General features: G+C 43.3%; 1 protein-coding gene across 1 annotated transcript in view; it reads left to right on the top strand.

Annotated features, from left to right (window-relative positions):
* The window catches only part of svopa (SV2 related protein a), a 71,570-nt gene that overhangs the window by 40,103 nt on the left and 10,309 nt on the right, over nucleotides 1-21,158 (top strand). The window contains exons 4-13 of the mRNA XM_072247583.1: nucleotides 1,705-1,803; nucleotides 1,940-2,011; nucleotides 7,257-7,381; nucleotides 7,469-7,532; nucleotides 8,170-8,295; nucleotides 11,520-11,648; nucleotides 15,546-15,619; nucleotides 17,274-17,350; nucleotides 19,443-19,550; nucleotides 20,626-20,737. Coding sequence (XP_072103684.1) covers nucleotides 1,705-1,803; nucleotides 1,940-2,011; nucleotides 7,257-7,381; nucleotides 7,469-7,532; nucleotides 8,170-8,295; nucleotides 11,520-11,648; nucleotides 15,546-15,619; nucleotides 17,274-17,350; nucleotides 19,443-19,550; nucleotides 20,626-20,737 — 986 coding nt within the window. The remainder of the gene's footprint in view (nucleotides 1-1,704; nucleotides 1,804-1,939; nucleotides 2,012-7,256; nucleotides 7,382-7,468; nucleotides 7,533-8,169; nucleotides 8,296-11,519; nucleotides 11,649-15,545; nucleotides 15,620-17,273; nucleotides 17,351-19,442; nucleotides 19,551-20,625; nucleotides 20,738-21,158) is intronic.

Below are 21,158 nucleotides of genomic sequence, written 5' to 3'. Positions count from 1 at the left end.
ATTCCATGCCCCACCACTCACTGTGTGGAAAAACTTACCCCTGACATTCCCTCGGTGCCTATTTCCAAGCACCTTAAAACTATGCCCCCTCGTGTTAGCCATTTCAGCCCCGGGAAAAAGCCTCTGACTATCCACATGATCAATGCCCTCATCATCTTATACATCTTGATCAGGGCACCTCTTGTCCTCCTTCACTCCAATGGGTAAAAGCCAAATACACTGAACCTATTCTCATAAGGTATGCCCTCCATTCTGGGCAACATCCTTGTAAATCTCCTCTGCACTTCAGTGTAGTTTTCATAAATTCTATTGTATTTCTTGTAAATGCTTGGAAGATAATGAATCTGAAAGTGGTTTGTAGTATATGTGCTTTGATAATAAATTTACTTTGATTTATTGTTGCAAAAGTAATGAAGGAAGATTGGAAAGGAGACCAAGGACTGATCTTTGTACAAGATAAGAAGCAGATCCCTAGTAGACAACTAAATTGGATGAATATTTCCAGATAAACCAGACAATGTGTCACTTTGACAAAGTAATCATATTTTGAGGATGGGGAGAAAAAAAGATTAATCATCATCATTATGTGCCATGTTGTATGACGTGAGCGACCGTGGTCTTCCGTCTGTCTTTAACCTGAGAAATAGTGAGGGATCATTAACTGTGGGGAAAACCCCCTACCCAACTTCACCCCCACCCCCTCGCCAATGCCTCACCCTCCTCCCCATGCATGACCATGTTTGTTCTTGGCAAGGTTTCCTACAGAAGCAATTTTGCAATTGCCTTTTTCTGGGCAGTGTCTTTACCAGGTGGGTGACCCCAGCCATTATCAATACTCTTCAGAGATTGTCTCCCTGGTGTCAGTGGTCACATAACCAGGATGTGATATGCACCAGATGCTCATACGACCGTCTACCACCTGCCCTGGTTTCACCTGACCCTGATCAGTGGTGCGGTGGGGAGGCTAAGCAGGTGCTACACCTTGCCCAAGGGTGACCTGCAGGCTAGCGGAGGGAAGGAGCACTGACACCTCCTTTGGTAGAGACGTATTTCCAACCTGTCACCCTAAAGATTAGTGGATTACCTCAAATCAGATAAAACTGTGGAAAAAATGTATCCAGATAAGAATGTTTTATGAAAGGAAATTCAGTATTTTAGTTACTTCCTCTTTAGGGTGGTGGGATAGAGATGTGTCACCCTTTGGCCAAAGTGTAGCAGCTACTTAGCTTCCCCCCCCCCCCCCCCACCGGCTGCCTGATCAGAGTCACGTGAACCCATGGGAGCAGGTGGTGGATGGTCATATGAGCATCCGGTGCACATCACAAGTTCTACTGACACCAGGCAGACAATCTCTGAAGAGTATTGATGATGGCTGGGGTCACCCATCTTGTAAAGACACTGCCCAGAAGAAGGCGATGGCAAACCACTTCTGTAGAAAAAATTTGCCAAGAACAATCATGGTCATGGAAAGACCATGATCACCCACATCATACGATGCAGCACATAACAAACGAACAAATTCCATCTTTTAATTGCATTTTCTTTAGATACAGATGATCACTGGTTTGGAAAGAGCAGATTTGTATTTCCATGGAAGGAATAGATTTATCATTCTGGGTTTTCCTACTTTTGTATTTGTTACTTGCTGTAGTTCTGTGTTGCTAAACGTGTTGACTTGTTGCTAAACGTGTTGACTTGTTTCAGATGGCAGATGCCATGGAGATGATGATCCTAAGTATACTGGCACCTCAACTGCACTGCGAGTGGAGATTGCCAAGCTGGCAAGTTGCCTTTCTAACCTCGGTAGGATAACTTCATTGAAGTGTAAACGAGTGGCCCCGCGGCCCAGTGAATGGTCTTATGAGTCAGTGTTATGAAATTGTGCCATTTCCATATTGATCTTCCTCTTGTGCTTTCTCCCTCTCACCTACCACTGCAGGTGGTGTTTATTGGAATGATGTCTAGCTCATCGCTCTGGGGGAACATATCAGATCAGTATGGCAGAAAGACGGTGAGTATCAATGATGCTGTCGGCGTCCTCACTTCCGAATCAGAATCGAGTTAAATATCACCGGCGTATGTCGTAAAATTTGTTAACTTTGCGGCTGCAGTACATAATAATAGAGGGGGGGGAACTGTAAATTGTTAAATTAAGTAGTGCAAAAATAGAAAAAAGAAAATTATTGAGGTGGCGTTCATGGGTTCAGTGGCCGTTCAGAAATCTGATGGCCAAGGGGAAGAAGCTGTTTCTGAATCGTGTTTTTGCCCTCAGGCTGCTGTACCTCCTTCCTGAGGGTAGCGATGAGAAGAGGCACATCCCGGGTGGTGGGGGTCCTTAACGATGGATGCCGCCTTTTTGAGGCGTCGCTCCTTGGTGATGTCCTGAGTGCCATGCAGGCTATTGCCCATGGTGGGGCTGACTGAATTCATGCTGATACCCAGAAAATTCTCCCTTCAACCCCTGAATCTTGCTGATCATTGACATCGGTCTAGTTGCTCACCTGAATCATCAGAGTGTACCAATTCACTGAGAGTCTGGGGATATTGCCAGTGAAGTATGTGCGGTCCAAATCCATTCCTGTTGTTATTTGACAGATGAATGAGACGGTGACCAATGATCAAACGGAGGCGCGGTAGCGTAGTGGTTAGCACAATGCTTTACAGTACAGGCAACCCGGGTTCAATTCCTGCTGCTGCCTTAAGGAGTTTAACATTCTCCCCGTGACCACCTGGGTTTCCTCCGGGTGCTCCCGTTTCCTCCCACAGTCCAAAGGCGTACTGGCCCGTAGGTTTATTGGTCATTGTAAATTGTCCTGTGACTAGGGTAACATTGCTGGGCAGTGTGCCTCGAAGTGCTGTATCTCAATTTTTAAAAAAACCTGTGACCTTAGTGTCACACCATCTGATGCATTCACTCAAACCATTTGGATAACCTCCAGACAGGTGTGGTGGAATAGTATCAGGTATACCTGTACACCTGCTTATTAATGCAGATATCTAATTAGATTCAGGTTTACTGTCACCGGCCTGCGTCATGAAATTTGTTTTTGTGTACATTGCAATACAAAGTTAAAACTGAAGTATCACAAGAGTGTATTATAAATGTTTTAAAAGTTAAATGAAATAAGGGGAAACAAAAAAGGTAGTGAAGTAGTGTCTGAGGGTTCAATGTCCACCCAGAAACCTGATGGCAGAGGGGAAGAAGCTGTTCCTGAAGTGGGTGTCTTCAGGCTCCTCTACCTCCTCCCTGATGGTAGCAATGAGGAGAGGGCATGTCCTGGGTGATGGGGGTCCTTAATGATGGATGCCACCTTTTTGAGACATCGCTCCTTGAAGATGTCCTGGCTACTACAGAGGCCAGTGCCCATGATGGAGCTGACTGAGTTTAAACTTTCTGAAGTTTATTTTGATCCTGTGCAGTAGACCACCCCGTCCATACCAGACGGTGATGCAGCCAGTTAGAATGCTATCCATGGTACATCTGTAGGAATTTGTGTGTCTTTGCTGACATACTAAATCTCTTCAAACCCCTAATGAAAAGTATCCGCTCTCCTGCTTGCTGTGTAACTGCATCGATATGTTGGGCCCAGGATATGTAGATCCTCAGAGAGGTTGACATTCAGACACTTGAAACTGCTCACTCTTTCAACAGATTGACAGCTTGAATCAAAGGTTTAGGTGAACACATTAGAATCAGGTTAAAAACAGAGTATAAATGGTCTGACTTCGTGTTCACTATTTAGTAACGTATCTCCTGCTCCCTGCGACGTCAGTGAGATCTCTAGTCAGAGGTTCATCTGGTCAAGTTCTGTAGATTTCAAGGTGCATTGCTTTTACTTACAAATGCTGTCCACACTTCAGCTGTTCCCATAGTAGACTGGATATGGTGTGTCCAATGAGTTCACCGTCTATTATAGCTAGAAAGTACAGTCTTCTATTGATAGCATATTCTTACTGATTACAAGTAAAGGCTGATTTATACTTGTGCGTCAAATCGACACCGTAGGTACAGTGTAGCCGCGAATCCTACGCAGTGCCTATGTGGATCCCTATGCCGTAACCTGACGCGCACCTCTCCCAAAATATAACTACACGTCGCGGCAATGCAGACCCTAACAACTGTGATTGGTCCACTTGGTAGCATCCTCCTACGCTGCAATAGCTTCGCAATGGGCGACTGAAGGGCAGGGAAGGAACTCTGGCTGCAATGCTTTCCATAAAGTTCTACAGACCTCCGAAATTACGGAGGACACATTTCGCTTTTACGAAAAAAGACGCTTGCTTTAAACTTGTTTACCCTGAGAAAGACTACCATGACCATGAAGCGTTGCACGGGCAGGTGTGTGCGCATGCGTGATGTGCGAATACGTGATGTGCACATGTGTGTACATGCCTGAACTGCAGAGCGACGCAGACACACAAACACACAAGTATCAATGCTCACAACGGTGTAGCCCACTTGCGTAGTCTACGGCATAAGCTGGTACGCACAGGTATAAATCAGCCTTAACAGTCTGAAGTGTTGAATATTTGAATGTTTTTTTAATGTAAGCTGAGGTTCCTAAAGGTTGTTATAGCTGGGGGAGGTAGTGGGGATAAGCTGCCACTACCTGTTCGATGCTCCGGTGACGTGTGTCTCGAATAGACTCTGACAGCCAACTCTTACCTCCTGGCCGTCACATGTGGCTTAGCTACTAAGCGGGGCAGAAATGTTTCTACTGACAGGCGAAGGGGCAAAGGTGGGTTACTGGCACCTTAAAACCAGTCGTTCTAGGCCAATGGGGCTGATTAGCCGTGGTTGGCAGGTCATCCAGGAGAAGGAAAACTCTGATCTCAAACCTCCACTGACTTGCGGCTATACCCACTCATGGGGAAGGCTTCAGGAGCTAACCCTGAGGCAGTACTACTGCGTGCCACTGCTGCCAAACTGTCGGTCTCTGACGTGCCTTTGGATTCATCAGCTGCGTGGAGAGGAGGAGCCTTCTGCATGGCAAACAACTTGCTCTCCATATTTTCTGGCCTAACTTGCACATCATGTAGATAGCAGGGGTGCATTATCCCTCGTCCACCCCAGGTAACAGAGGGCCTCAAAGCTGGAGTCTCAAGTGGAAAAATTGTCAGCACTAAATGCATGGAAAATCATTGGCTGCTCATTGTACATTCAATCCCAACGATTTCATTGGCACTGGATGTTTGGAGGGTGAATACAAGTATTGGACAGTGCTCTCCACTATTGAGTGAAGCACTCGTTTGAGGAGGAGAGGACAGGCACGTGGCTTTCCTGCAGGTCAGTTCAGACGTCAACAAGCACAAGAAAATCTGCAGATGCTGGAAATTCAAAGCAACACATGCAAAATGCTGGAGGAACTCAGCAGGCCAGGCAGCATCTGTGGGAAAGAGTAAACAGTCGACGTTTCTGGCCAGGACCCTTCTTCAGGAGTGGGGAAGCACTTTTCATTTCAAGCAGCCAGGGTAGGTATAGAGTGCTCCAAAATCAGTGAAGAACAACTTAAAAGCAATAAACCCTGTGAGTGCCAAGTACCTGAACTAAAACCAGGAGCATCACAGTAGCGTAGCAGTTACTGTAATGAGCTCTTCGGGCCTGTGCGGTGAGGTGGACAGCATTGTGCGCTGAAGTTTTCAGAGCACCTGTTTGGTTAATTGTTTAACAAGAGTCGTTACTCGTTTAGAGTTCCTTGTGTTTTTAAGCAACTCACTCTTCATAATGTCTTCTGGTGCTTTCTCTTTAAACTTATTTAGGCTTCGGAAATTCCGTGTAACTTATTATTTAAGAGGCCGCCTGATTAGCGCTAATTGCGGGGTCCTAGTTTTGAGAATGTTACATCTCACGGTGAAGCTCAGCTGAGCCACCAATGTTCTGTTGGAATTATTAGAATTCTTCTGAAAAAAACTTCTGGTTGCCGTCTCTACATTGAAGCCTGTCTTTTCCCTGCACTTGGCTTCCAACATACATCACGATCATTACATTGCCAGTGTCCTGAGCTCAATTCTGTTGTTGTCCTTGAGGAGCTTGTATCTTCTCCCTGTGACTACATGGGTTTCTTCTGGATGCTCCAGTTTCCACCAGCATTCCAAAAATGTACAGGCTTATGGCTTGATTGGCCAATGGCTGTAACTGGGAGGCGCAGGCTTATTGGGCTGGAAGGACCTGTTACCATGTTGTACCTCTAAATAAACCAGGAAATTCTGGGTTCACAAGTCACCTATAGGGGGGAGGATGCTTGGAAAATAACCATTAGTTGGGAACCAAACATCAGAAGCTGAAGATATGTTCTCCGAACTTACTGAAAACACGAAGTGCGTATGAAGCAAAGACTGCTCCAAACAAATGGAAGTCAGTGGTTCAGTGACTTAGAAGCAAATTAACAGGGAGCTGTTAGATGCTACAGAACAAAAAATGTGGGGAAGTTGTGTTAAGAGGATTAAGAATCTTAAGTGGAAAATAAAACAAACTTCTTCTCATGCAATAACCTATTTCAATTTGTTTTGAGATCTGAGTCCCAGAAATCCCCTTGCCCTTTCAGCCAGAACCCCCTCCTCCAGGACCCTGCCCATTTGCCATGTTTCAGCCTCTGCATCTTTCCCCTTTCTCATTGATGTAGAGTACCCATTTCTCCTTCTCTCCGGTGTAGTCTTCATTCTCCTCTCTCGGTTATTTGCAATATGTGGAGACAGGAATTCCCTTGATGGTTCTATCATCCCCACTCTGTGTAGCCATCACCTGTCAAATGCAGCTTGTCACCAATGCCATCCCTTCATGTTGAGAGGTTAGAACCTGTTCCCTGAGTTTGTGTTGGACCAAGTTATGTCCAAGGGAATAAGAAACTGGAAGAACTCAGCAGACTCTGTGGAGGCAGATGGACAGTAGATGTTTCTCATCAAGTCTCTTCAGAGGTTTCAACTCAAAGCCAGCCCATGTGAAGAGTCTTGATGCAAAACATTGACCGACCATTTTCCTCCACGGCTTCTGTCTGACGTGCTGAGTTCCTCCAGCTTCTTGTGTATTGCTTCCGATTCCAGCATTTTATGCCTCAATGTCTAAGACAACCTCAGTTTATTATCTCATATAAAGATTGGAACTCAATATTGCTTTGTGACTTCCAGAGTATGGTACTGCAGTGTAAGTCCAGTTTCTTGGCTTCAGACTAGGAATCTTTGCCTTGTGAACTAGCTAGGGGCTGATACACTGTTAGAGGCTCAGTTTAACTGTCAATGCTTCTGTGTGTTAATTCAAGGGTCTGAAAGTTAGCGTAATCTGGACACTGTACTATGGAATACTGAGTGCCTTCTCACCAGTCTACAGCTGGATACTTGTCCTCAGAGGCTTGGTAGGCTTCGGGATTGGAGGTGTTCCACAATCGTGAGTGCATCCTTCAATATTTCTTTTTGAGCTTTTATGTACTAACTTATTGAATAACTGATTTTCAGTCTTGGTTGCCCCACACAGAGTAACGTTATATGCAGAATTTCTTCCAATGAAATCGAGAGCAAAGTGTATCTTACTAATAGAGGTGAGTGGACTGTTTTGCTGTGGGAGCTGCTTTAAATTCAAGCTCACTTCGACAAAAATAAATTCTTCCGTGTAACAACTGAAAGTTGTTTCTGTTGGGAACTTCCAATTATTGGACAAGAGTATTAACAAAGTCCATATGCATCACTAACCTGATACAAGATAATTCTCTGCCCAATGTGTTCTGACAATCTCTCCCAAATTTCATAATGTATGCGTTTAAAATTGAGCATTGCTTTACTTAAATCATTATTTTAAGCTCTTGTATGATTTTGTATGAATTAGAAAGAAAAGAATTAATTACTCTAACTGTTGAAGTCAAATGGAGTGTAGGAGTGATGCAAAATAACACTGTCTCTTACTAAGCAAAGGCAGGCAATGTTAACCCCAGCCAAGAACATTTCTGAGAAGCATTGATATCAGCAAAGTTCAAAATATATGTGGGGATGGGAGAGGGGAGAGAGGAGCAGTTTTATAGGGATTGGTGGGGAGTAAGAAAGTAGGGGAGTGAGTGAGTGGGGAAGGGAGGCAGACAGGCGAATGGATAGAAAAGAAGAAAAGAGCAATTAATAATTTTGTGCTTACTTCTTTCCTGAGGACTTGTGGATTGTGTTTAATTGAAAGTCTCTTCATTTCAGGTGTTCTGGGCCTTTGGGACAGTGTTTGAAGTACTGCTGGCAGTGGTGGTGATGCCTACATTAGGATGGCGCTGGTTGCTCATTCTTTCTGCAGTGCCTCTTATGATTTTTGCCGCCTTGTGTTTTGTAGGTATTTCCATTGAGAGTTAAATTTGAATTAAAAAGTAAATGGCTAATTTGGGTGTGGTGGGGAGGAATGCAAATAATGAACCGGCTGTGTAAGAATTTGATGCCATGAATCCTCAGGGTGAGGTTGCAATTTGAACATGAGCAAGAGACTAGGTCTGTCGTGTGAAAGAGAAACTCCCAAGGCAGTTTAGGTACAGAGTGGGCTCTCGGTACAGGGCCGGCCTCCCTAGTTTTTGGACCAGCTGAGAAAGACCTGAGCAGGTCCTTTATCCATTACATTGGGATGCTAGACACTGTTTAAAAAAAGAAAATAAGAAGGCATTTCCTGTTATTATACAAGAGGGGGACAATGACTTCAGCAGTGGATTTCTGGATGAACTGTTGGACTCAGTAAGCAAATGTCATCAATGCAAAGTACATTTATTATCAAAGTGTGTATACAGACGACAACCCTGAGATTCATCTTCCCACAGGCAGCCACGAAACAAAGAAACACCATGGAACCGTTCAAGAAAACATCAAACGCCCAGTGTGTGTGGAGGGGAAAAGAAAAGAACAAATGGCAATAAGCGAGTGAATAACACCTAGAATATCAAACATCAGACTAGTAGTATTCAGTTTAGTGCCACTCTGCGAGCCAATTCAGGGCCATTGTTTGCCAAAGCACCCTGGTCCATATTGATCATCCCACTCAAAAACAGTGGAAAAAAAAGTAACCTGAATCCATGAAACATGAACCTCAAAGTCCCCAAAAATTCCCAGTTTAGTTACCTGACATAAACGGTAGATGGATGAAGTGATCAAACAGCAGGTTTAAGTCACTATCAGATATTATGTTTTCTCACTAAAGTTTCTGTTTTGCATTGGAACTAAAAAAAAATTGGTTTGAGCTTTTGGAACGTACACAGTATATTATACGCAAACACGAGGAAATCTGCAGATGCTGGAAATTCCACCAACATACACAAAATGCTGGTGGAACGCTGCAGACTGGGCAACATCTATAGGAAGAAGTACAGTCGACGTTTAGCCTCGACCCGAAACGTCGACTGTGTTTTTTCCTATAGATGCTGCCTGGCCTGCTGTGTTCCACCAGCATTTTGTGTGTGTTGACAGTATATTATACAGTGCCTTGTAAAAGTACTCAGCCCCCAACCCCCTGTTGTCACAAATGAGTATTAGAACCAGTGATTTTGATCAATTTAACTGAGAATTTTTATTTGTTGATCACATGTTCCTTTTATTCACAGTAGAGCCCAAAAGCAGAAAATTATAAAGCATGAAAAACTAAAGATTTAAAAACAAAGTGTCAGCCATTCAAAAGTATTCATTCCCCCCACCCTCCTGTACTGAGTCGAGCCACCTCTCTCAGTTATTATAGCCAGTAGTTTTTTTGGATCAGTCTCCATCAGCTTTGCACAACATGATGGACCAAGATTTGCCCGTTCCTCCCTGCAAAATTGCTGAAGCTGTGCCAGGTTAGTTGGGGAGTGGCAGTGGACAGGAATCTTGAAGTCTTGCCTGAGGAAAGTTAACACAGTAATGACAAAGGGGACGAATACTTGTTCAGTCTCACAATTCTGGCTTTTGATATTTACTCAACTTTTGTGGATTAAGTTTGTGCTTTTGTAGATTAGCTCAAAAAATGCTACTTCATTATGTATTAAATTTAGGAAATGAGACTGTGAAAATACTTGTGGGGACTGAATACTTTTTCAAGGCACTGTATATACAGTACTTTGGATTAAGCCAATCAGGGCAGCTGCTTATTTAGGATAACACTGAAAGAATGAAAATTAATTCAGAAAATTGCTGGGATTCCCTTATTTTAATTGGGGCACTATGCCACTTAATTGAAACATGAGATTGGTGCCAAACCGGTTCTCTAACTAGTGTTAGTCATGTGGTTGTTAGATGCTACACTGTTCTTAGAGCAAACAGTTTTTAAATAGTGTTGGTTGCATGTGTTTGCGTTCAAAAAGCAGTGATTTTTGTCGCTGATAGTTGGTGAGAGATGGCAGGGAGTGAAAATGAAGATTTCATTACTTCAAGTTAGGAACTATGAAGAATTTGAAGATATCAGCAATCATCTTGAATATTACAATGAAAATGGAGATTTGGAGGCTGTAATGGTTGATAGCATTGTATGAAGGCATCTGCACTAAGCGTCTGCAGTGATTTTCTTCATTGCACACACTGGATGAGTTCTATTGAGAACTATTAGGAACTAGTACAGTTTTTATAGTACTGTAAATAGTATTGATAGCATTCTGATTTCTGTCTTTCATCTAAGTACACAATTTGCTACCCAGTTTGTCTGTCTTATACATTGTTTTAACTATTTCTATGAAATTTTGGCAGCTTCTTAATTGGGCCAAATTGTACTGGTCCCATTTGAATTAACTCTAGGCAGCTTCTAGTGTAGGTTACATGGTCAACACAACATTGTGGGCCGAAAGGCCTGTAATATGCTATAGAGTTTCTATGTTCTATGTTCTAACTCGTGTATATATCTCCCTGCAAAGGTCTGAGCCACCAGAGCTATACATGTGTAAAACATCTGCACAGTACTGTATTTGTCAATGTGTAGCAGAGGGTGAGTTTGTAAATCAGGTGGGAGCAAAGACTGTTGGGAATGGTAAGGGTGGAGCAGGAGGGGTGTGAGACAGGTGACAGAAAAAGAGTGAGGTATGGCATGGGTGTAGACTCATCTAGCCCTGAGACAGCAGGCAATGTCATTTGATTCTAAATAATTGGTTTATTGATCGTTACAGAACATCTCTTGTGCTTCCTGTTCCCTCCCCTCTCCCTTCTCCTTTTCCCAACCATGATTCCCCTCTCCTTGTCCCCTTCCCACTCTCAGTCCACAATACAGACCCATATTAGAATTAGGTTTATCAACACTCACATATGCCATGAAATTTGTGTTTCTGTGGCAGCAGTACAGTCCAATACACAAAATTACTGCAGTACTTGGCAAAAATCCTTGGCACTCTAGCTATATATGCACCTAAGAGTTTTGCACAGGACTGTGTGTGTGTGTTAATTGAAATTTCATGTGACATCGTGTAGATTTTTTATGGTTGATAACAGAGCAATTAATTTTAAATTAATTGTGTTAATTAACTTAACTAATAAGACAGTAAGGAAGGCATGTCCAGCCTTTGCATTACTGTTCTGTGGGAATACCGAATGTGTCAGATATTCTTTATTTCTTGCAGTGGCTTCCGGAGAGTGCACGTTATGACGTACTGTCTGGGAATCAAGAGAAAGCTCTTGCGACGTTAAAGCGCATTGCCACAGAAAACGGAGCACCGATGCCACTTGGAAAACTGATAGTTGCCAGGCAGGTAAGGGATAGCCATGAGTATTAAAATATAGCTGCTGAAATTCGAACAAAAGTGTTGTATTTTGGAAAATACGGGATTATTTCAACAAGATGGATCCTTCTTGTTCATTATTTCCTGTAAGGGCAAAATGATTCCTGGTTATTTACATACTCTCAGAAAAGATACAGCACGGGATCAGGCCATTCAGCCCACTGAGTATCTGCCAGCAAACTGTAAGAGCAGTCCATCAAGTGTCAGATCCTATTCAAATCCTAATTTCCAACTCTACTCCACCATTCCTCACACCCTGGAAAGAACTGCAGGTTGAATAGTGTTGTTAAACCACACTGCCATCCATGTGATTTTTGCACATTTGCCCAGATCACTCATTTTCAGTGCGGCTTCCAGAATTGCGTCATCTACTTTACGTTGTATTCTTTTCCCAGTCTTCCAGTAAGTTGTAAAGTCTGATTTTTATTGAGTACAGACACCTCACAGGTTTGATCTTACTCTAACCATAACCTTGGATATTAGGACTGGTAATTAAAAAGGGGAAAAAGTGGTGTTCAGGGTAGAAATTCCAAAGCTTGTGGCTCTTGCAGCTCACTGCACAGCTACCTGTTCTGGAGCATAAATGCCAGGAGATGGATCTTGGATATATTCAGATATATTCTAGAGGTCTCTTCAGTCCATTTGTGCTGCCTACTTAAACTCTTAACCATCTCTATAAAGGAAAGTGAGAACCGTTAATCTTGCACACGTGTGTGGAAGGAAGTGTGAACTGTTAATCGACACATCTGTGAGTGTGAAGGGGGAGAAATGTTAATCTTTCACCGATGTGGTGTACTATTTCACTTCTTAATCCTACAGGTATGTGCCCAGCCATCTTCAGCCTGGCCATTATGGGATAAATACTTTTATGGAAGACCAAGGCAGACAGGAAGAACAGGCTCATTCTGCTGTGGCATGTACAATGCTGACTTGTCTGCTGAAAATTAGAAATGGCAGACCTGGGAATGAACTTGACTTGTGACGAAGTAGGGGGAGAAAGTCCAAAGAAAGAGTAAAAAAATAACACTTAGAAAAATTTTTTAAATGTCTTAATGATTAGCTAAGATGAGATACCAGCTTTAACGGACCAGGAATTTAGTTTAGAAGTGTTGGTGGGTATTTGCTGAGCATTTGAGGACAAGGACGATTGTGCTCCTATCCCTGGACACCAACAAATGTTATTAGGAAAGCTTCTCTTTGCAAATTCAGTAATTCCTGTTGGTAAATCTGCCCCATAGAAATGAAAGATACTGTGTTTTTATTTTTTTTTGAAGTTGATTATAATACTGTCTGCCTCTCATGATTAATATGTGGTTAAGAACCCAAATCATTGCCTGGCCTCACTACACTTGGAAATAATACACACACAAAATGCTGGAGGAACTCAGCCAGTCAGGCAGCACCTATGGAAATGAATAAACAGTCAATGTTTCGGGCCGAGACCTCTTATCAGGACTGGAAAGGAAGGGGAAAGACGCCAGAGTTAAAAGGTGGGAGTAGGGGAAAGAGGCTAGCTGTAAGGTGATGGGTGAAGCCAGGCGGGTGGGAAAGACAAAGGGCTGGTGAAGAAGGAATCTAATAGGAGGGGAGAGTGGACCATTAGAGAAAGTAATGTTTTCCCTGTATTAAAGGCTCCAGACTATACACGTATGCATAGTGCAATCTCATTATCTTTCAGAAATTGTAGTAATGTCATACCCTGTGTGAATTATGTAGTGGCAGACAGAAGATTATGTGACACACATAAAAGTTGCTGGTGAATGCAGCAGGCCAGGCAGCATCTCTAGGAAGAGGTACAGTCAACGTTTCAGGCCGAGACCCTTCGTCAGGACTAACTGAAAGAAGAGCTAGTAAGAGATTTGAAAGTGGGAGGGGGAGGGGGAGACCCGAAATGATAGGAGAAGACAGGAGGGGAGGGATGGAGCCAAGAGCTGGACAGGTGATTGGCAAAAGGGACATGAGAGGATCATGGGACAGGAGGCCCAGGGAGAAAGAAAGGGGGAGGGGTGAAGCCCAGAGGATGGGCAAGGAGTATAGTGAGAGGGACAGAGGGAGAAAAAGGAGAGAGAGGCGGAAGTTAGAGAAGTCAATGTTCATGCCATCAGGTTGGAGGCTACCAAGACAGAATATAAGCGTTGACTTCATTAACTTTGCCTCCAACTTTCACCCTGCCCTCAAGTTTACCTGGTCCACTTCCAACACCTCCCTCCCCTTTCTAGATCTTTCTCTCTATATCTCTGGAGACAGCTTATCTACTGATGTCTACTATAAGCCTACTGACCTCTCACAGCTATCTAGACTATTCCTCTTCTCACCCTGCCTCTTGCAAAAATGCCATCCCCTTCTTGCAATTCCTCCGTCTCCACTGCATCTGCTCTCAGGATGAGGCTTTTCAATCCAGGACGAGGGAGATGTCCTTTTTTAAAGAAAGGGGCTTCCCTTCCTCCCCCCATCAACTCTGCTCTCGAACGCATTTCTCCCATTTCACGCACATCTGCTCTCACCCCATCCTCCCACCACCCCACTAGGAATAGGGTTCCCCTTGTCCTCACCTACCACCCCACCAGCCTCTGGGTCCAACATATAATTCTCCATAACTTCTGCCACCTCCAACGGGATCCCACCACTAAGCACATCTTTCCCTCCCCCTCTCTCTCTGCTTTCCACAGGGATCGCTCCCTACGCGACTCTCTTGTCAATTCGTCCTCCTCATCCCTCCCCACTGATCCCCTTCCCTGCACTTATCCTTGTAAGCGGAACAAGTGCTACACATGCCCTTACACTTCTTCCCTTACCACCATTCAGGGCCCCAGACAGTCCTTCCAGGTGAGGCGACACTTCACCTGTGAGTTGGCTGGGGTGATATACTGCGTCCGGTGCTCCCGATGTGGCCTTCTATATATTGGCGAGACCCGACACAGACTGGGAGACCGCTTTGCTGAACACCTACGCTCTGTCCGCCAGAGAAAGCAGGATCTCCCAGTGGCCACACATTTTAATTCCACATCCCATTCCCATTCTGACATGTCTATCCACGGCCTCCTCTACTGTAAAGATGAAGCCACACTCAGGTTGGAGGAACAACACCTTATATTCCGTCTGGGTAGCCTCCAACCTGATGGCATGAACATTGACTTCTCTAACTTCCATTAATGCCCCTCCTCCCCCTCGTACCCCATCTGTTGATTAATTATTTATTTAATTATATATATTCTTTTTCTTTCTCTCCTTTTTCTCCCTCAGTCCCTCTCACTCATATCCCTTTAGCCAATCAACTGTCCAGCTCTTGGCTCCATCCCTCCCCCTCCTGTCTTCTCCTATCATTTTGGATCTCCCCCTCCCACTTTCAAATCTCTTACTAGCTCTTCCTTCAGTTAGTCCTGACGAAGGGTCTCAGCCTGAAACATCGACTGCACCTCTTCCTACAGATGCTGCCTGGGCAACTTCTATGTGTGTTGCTTGGAATTCCAGCATCTGCAGATTTCCTCGTGTTTGAGAAGATTTTGTGATACATCTGCAGTTCTGACATTGAAAATGACCTGCTGCTGAGTGCCGACGTAGCAACTAGGCCTCTCTGGGAACTGGACGTCAGGCACGTCTTTCACGGGCACAGGCCCATGAATACTGATCTGATAGCTTCGTTCTTCTCCTTGCCCTTCCGTTCCTATTCCCCAGTGGGACTATATCTAAGGAGAAAGTAAGTAAATTGGCATTGTAATCTTTAAAATGTATTACTTATGCACTTCATTAGTTTCATGGTACCATAATCTTGGCTATAGTAGTGAGGAAGTTGATGATGGTGAAATGAATGAAATGTTCCCTCAGCCACCATTAGACTAAATCTGGTGAAATGTTTCTTTGAGACAGGAGGACCGTGGTCGTATCCGGGACCTCTTCACTCCAGAGTTTCGAATGACCACTATCCTGTTATGGTTCATTTGGTAAGGCAGATTTTGAAACGGCGAAGTTCTTTCGATTCAAAATGTCTTTTTCTAATGTTTTTTTTAAAATACTGTACACAGTCCAGGTAAGATCTGTAAATATCCGTCACATTAGACGTCAAATTACAGGTAAAATACACTCATTGGCCTCATTACTTAGTACAGGAATGTACCTAATAAAGAGGTCACAGGAGTGGAACCCGCCCATCCAGTTCAAGGTTCGAAGTGTTGTGCGTTCAGAGATGCTCGTCTGCACACCATGGAACACATGGTTAATTGAGTTACTGTCACCTCCCTGTCAGCTTGAACCAGTCTGGCCATTCTCCTCTGACCTCTCTCATGAGCAAGGCATTTTCGCTCACAGAACTGCTGTTCACTGTATTTTTTTTTTGTTTATCAACTCTAGAGACTGTTGTGTGTGAAAATTCCCAGAGATCAGCAGTTTCTGAGATACTCAAACCATCCCATCCGTCGCCAACAGTCATTCCATGGTTAAAGTCACTTAGAGCTAATTTTGTTCCCTATTCTGATGTTTAGTCTAAACAACAACTTCTTGACCATGTCTGCATGTTTTTATGCATTGAGTTGCTGCCACGTGATTGGCTGATTAGATATTTGCATTATCGAGCAAATTTACCTAATAAAGTGGCCACTGAGTGTACTTTTTTAATCTAACTTGGATACCCTTTACAGGACAACACTACATAAATGCATTTCCGGAATTATCGGTGATTTGTACTCCAGGATCAAGAGAGCTCTGTGAATTAAAAGACTAATAACAATAATAGTGACCATGGAACTCCTGGATTGTTGTAACATCAATCTGATTCACCAATGCTGTTTAGGGGAGGTGTCATCACCCAATACTCTCTCATCTCTTACAGCCCTTAGTTGTGGGTATATTGTTTCATGCTGCTGTCTTCCCATGTGACAATAAATCCAGGCAATAAAGCTAAGAAATGCATTGAAACAATAAATCCCTTTATTGTTTCAGTGCATTCCCTGGCTTTTTGTATCAGTTAACATTCTGAATATCAGCAATATTTGTTTAATCCCAGACAACTCTATTTCAAGAGTTTAGTAGTCCCATTTAATAAAGGAGAAATGTATGCAATATACATCCTGAAATTCTTGTTCTTCGTAGACATTCACAAAAACAGGAGAGTACCCCAAAGAATGAGTGACAGTAAAAGTGTTAGAGCCCCCAAGGACACCCTCTTCCATGCACAATCAACAGCAAAGCAACGACCATTCCCCCCCTCCCCCCCGTCCCGTCAAGGCGGCCCCTCCCGTCCCCCCCGGGTCCCTTCGCCCCATCCCTCCACCCCCCCACCAAAAAGAGGTGTATCATTTCACAGTGAGAGGGAAGACATAACAAAACAACTCACTGATTTGTGATGATAGAGTGTGTTTCTGCTCAGATATGCATAACTCAACAAATCTGTTCAGATTATCAAGAGATACTTGAAAAATACGGAAAATGGAAAAATCTTACAATAGAACATGCATATATTATTTTGATTAAATAAATCTCAATTCACTTTGCTAGAATAATGAAAGCTAATGTTAACCCTGGCTCATAACGTTGAGAGGAACGGTAATGAATCTGAGTAATTGGGAATAGTAACGCTGAGGTATGTGTGTCTGCCTCCAGGTTTTCCAATGCGTTCTCCTATTATGGATTGGTTTTGTTAACCACAGAGCTTTTCCAGGAAGGCGATGTGTGCAGCAGTAAGTATATCTTCCTAATTTACTAGCCTTGTGATAGGGGAGGAGAGGGCAATTCCACATTGACTATTGATTTCAAAGTAGCTTTAATAGACTAACAGAATAAGCCAATATTTAGGAGACTGATCTCCCCAGAAACTGAAATTGATTTTGTGTTTAGTGGCAATCATTTGGGACCAAACTGGTTATTCTAAGATGCATTCTGAACTGCTGTGTCATTTGTTTCTTTTTGTTTTGGCGAGTCTCTACATGTGCGTGCATCCGTGATGATGGATTTTTCATGGTCTTTTTACAAGGTGTGGAGCGAGAGAGAGAGACTGTGTGGCGCGCCACTCCTCACACAGACATTTTTGCAGTATTTTCCCTTTTGTTTTTTTTTTTTACGAGGTCGAGTTGCGGTCTCGACACTCAATCCGGCACGGATGGAAAGCGTACTTGGGGGCGGACCTGACTAGTTTTGAACACGGGAACCTCCGCTCCCAGATCCAGCGCCGATATCGTTGCACCACCAGCTGGTGTCATTTCTAAATGCTTGCTCACTCCTTCACAATGCTTTGTTCTGTTGCCATCTGGAAATCTCAGTCAAGATTCACTGTTCCCTCTAAACTAATCGGGTGCACAGCTGCGCAGTAACTGAAATGCTTCCATGCACATAGCTGTTGTTGCCACACACCGAGGAAAAAGTTCTTTGAAACGTGAAAGATTTTATGTGTTGTACTTCATGCCCTTTAATAAAACCAAAAATTATGTGATTCTTTTTCCATTTTCATTCTATATATTCACAGTATCCATATTATAAAAAAACACATTTAAAGTGCCGGGCAGTTTACAGGTCAGGTAAAAATTTCCTGCTCAGAGCAATGGTTGGTCTGTGCAGCTGTAAAATAAAAAATAGTGGGAACATTGGTCAAGGTACTGGCGTTGTCTCTTAAACTCTTGACTCTGTGCACTGAAACGATCCACGTGAGTCAGCCATTACATTTTGACGTAAGGATTTTTAAGGATATTTTTATTTTGAACGGCTTGAAAGTTTCATAAACACGGCTGTTTCCTTTGACAATCTGACTATCCCTTAGTAAAGTTTCACTTTATAAAAGAAATGCTCCATCATCTGAAAACTAACACTTTTCACTGCTCTTGGCTTAAGTGTTCCAAGGTATTTTGTCACAGATTTACTGATGCCTTCTATTTGCGGTTTGAAGATTTCCATTCTACTCTGAACTCTAAACATTGCATTTCTTCTTGTTCTGTGGATCTTTTCTGAATTAATACCAAGATAGATTTCAGCTTTTTTTTCATTCTGAGAATAATAATTTCAACCACATTTAGTTGATACTGTTTTCTCTTGGATTTACCTTGATCCTCCCATTTATAGCTTTTGGAATCTCAACTGTTGTTTTATGAATGATTTCTGCTGACAACATAGCATCCTACCTTTTGGACCATGGCTCTGTACTTGATGATTCAAAAGTAATCGAGTTAACATTCAACAATTACACATCTGATCTATTTTTGTAATTAATGAATAATACAGAAGGCTGAAGCTGTGCAATTATTTTCAGAGATTCATCCGGTTGGAACAACTCTGCCATTCATCCTTGTTCTTTCAGCTTGGAGGTTTGCAGTTCAGGTTCAGCTTCGTAATCACTGCTGGCACAAAACAACAAATTTCACGACGTTAACTGATTCCGAGTTTAGACAGCAGTCACAGATTCACAGAATGCTGTGGCACAGAAACAGGCTCTTCAGCCCATCTAGACCATGCCGAACTATTATTCTGCCTTGTTGTCACCCATCCCGTATCACTCCCATCATTTACTTAACTAAATCGGCATCCAACACTCCCTCTGGCACATCGTTTCACACTCTCACCACCGTCTGAGTGACGATGTTCACCACTCCTGTTCCCATAACATTCACCTTTCACCCTGAACACAACCTCAATGGAGGAAAAGGCTGCTTGCATTTACCCTGTCTATATCCCTCAGAGACTGGAGGGGGCATAACCCCGACTGGGGGGGAGGAGAGACGGAGACTGGAGGTGTTGTGACTGGAGAGTGAGGGGGATTTATTTTCTGTTTTTTCATCTTTTAAGTGACGGCAGGTGGGAGGAAGCCTGAGGGAAGGTGTTCACTGGACTGCAAGTTCCTGAATGCCACCGATTACAAAGATCTTCTCTGGACAACATTGTCAGAATTTCCAGGTAAGGGCTTGGAATCTATTCTCCTTCATAGTAGTGGAGCAGATCATTGGTTTTCTTCCCCTCCTTCAGTAGGAAGGTAACCAGGTCAAAATGTCACTGTTTTGGTCATATATCTTTGGAGATAACCCATCCTCCTCCCCACCCCCACCGTCCTCTCCCCCGTCCTCTTCTCCCCCCCTCCTCTTCTCCCCCCGTCCTCTTCTCCCCCCGTCCCCCCGTCTTCTTTCTCCCCCCATCCTCTTTCTCCCCCCTCCCGGTCCTCTCCCTGCCCCCCCCCCGTCCTCTGCCCATGGTTCCTGAGGGTTGCAGTTGCATCTACCTCTCCCTCTTGCCTTCCGGTCACCTATCCCATTCTCTGCTTGCATGAAAATAAAGCCTGCCTTGCAAATCTCTTTTAACCTTCCCCCTCTTTCCTGAAACCTGCGGCTCTTGTGTTTGGCATTTCCACCCTGGCAAAATCTGATTATCTACCCTTGCTCTGTCCAAGTTATTTCATACGCTGCTATCAGGCTGCCCCTTGTTCTCTGAGGCTCCAGAGTAAACAACCCAAGTTTGTCCAAACTCTCCTGATTGCTGATAACTTCTGTTATAGGCAGCGTCTGATGAACCGCTTCTGCACCCTGTGGTGTTGTATTTTCTTACTCCAAAACATAAACTAATTGGAAGAGAAACGCAGACGTGGGGATGTGTGTCTGAGTTTAATTTTCTCTTTTAAGAGAGGTGTGCACTTATAACAGAGGGGGCATGGTAACATATGTCATTCACACACTTGTACATGTAAGCTGTAATGATTTATGTAAACAATAAAATGCTTAGTCAATCAATATACTTACTGTATTACACAAACATTACTGAAATATTAAGTACACAATGCGTGTGTGTGTGTGTGTGAGAGAGAGATTATGGCTGAAACAATAAATGCCCACCTTATTGAGTGCAATCATTTCAGTCATGAGAAAAATATGAAATGAAGAAACGTCAATTTGGAGAGAACCATTTCTTGTCTGAATAGTAAAGATGCAGCTGACGACGTTTGGGAACATCATTCACATTGATTGTCCTGATCTTTCTGCAGGTGTCTTAGTGACTTTGTGGATCATTGATCGCATTGGCCGTAAGAAGACGATGGCCGTCTCTTTCGTCATCTTCTCATTCTTCGCCCTGCTCTTATTTGCATGTGTTGGGAGGTGAGATGATTTCTAATCTTTTTGTTTTATCAGTGCTAATTCTCCTAAGGTATCATGAGGCCAGGAGTATTACATCAGTGAACTTGTGATCTGTAATTCTATCACTATCATAGTAGCCACTCATTTTTAGACTACGAGGTCTGCTCTGACTCCAGGCAGCCTACAAACAGCTGGAGGTTAATAACTCTTCACCAAGCCCAGAAAAGTTCACACTAAAAGGTTTGCCTCTATGCACTTACTTTCAAAAGTTTTTTTTTTCATGTTTGTAACTTCATTCAAAGAGCTATGGATAGACCTGGCACTTGGAGGAACAACTCTTAATATTTACCATAGTTATTACTGTGAATCAAAGTATAAGCTGCACAAGAATGTTAAATATTCTTTTTTCCCTGCAGTTAAGAACTGCAGTCTTAATTTGAAT

Source organism: Mobula birostris, chromosome 31 (assembly GCF_030028105.1).
Source record: "Mobula birostris isolate sMobBir1 chromosome 31, sMobBir1.hap1, whole genome shotgun sequence".
Classification (NCBI taxonomy): domain Eukaryota; kingdom Metazoa; phylum Chordata; class Chondrichthyes; order Myliobatiformes; family Myliobatidae; genus Mobula; species Mobula birostris.
The sequence above is the reverse complement of the archived record's forward strand: the minus strand, read 5'-3'. Positions and strand labels throughout refer to the sequence as shown.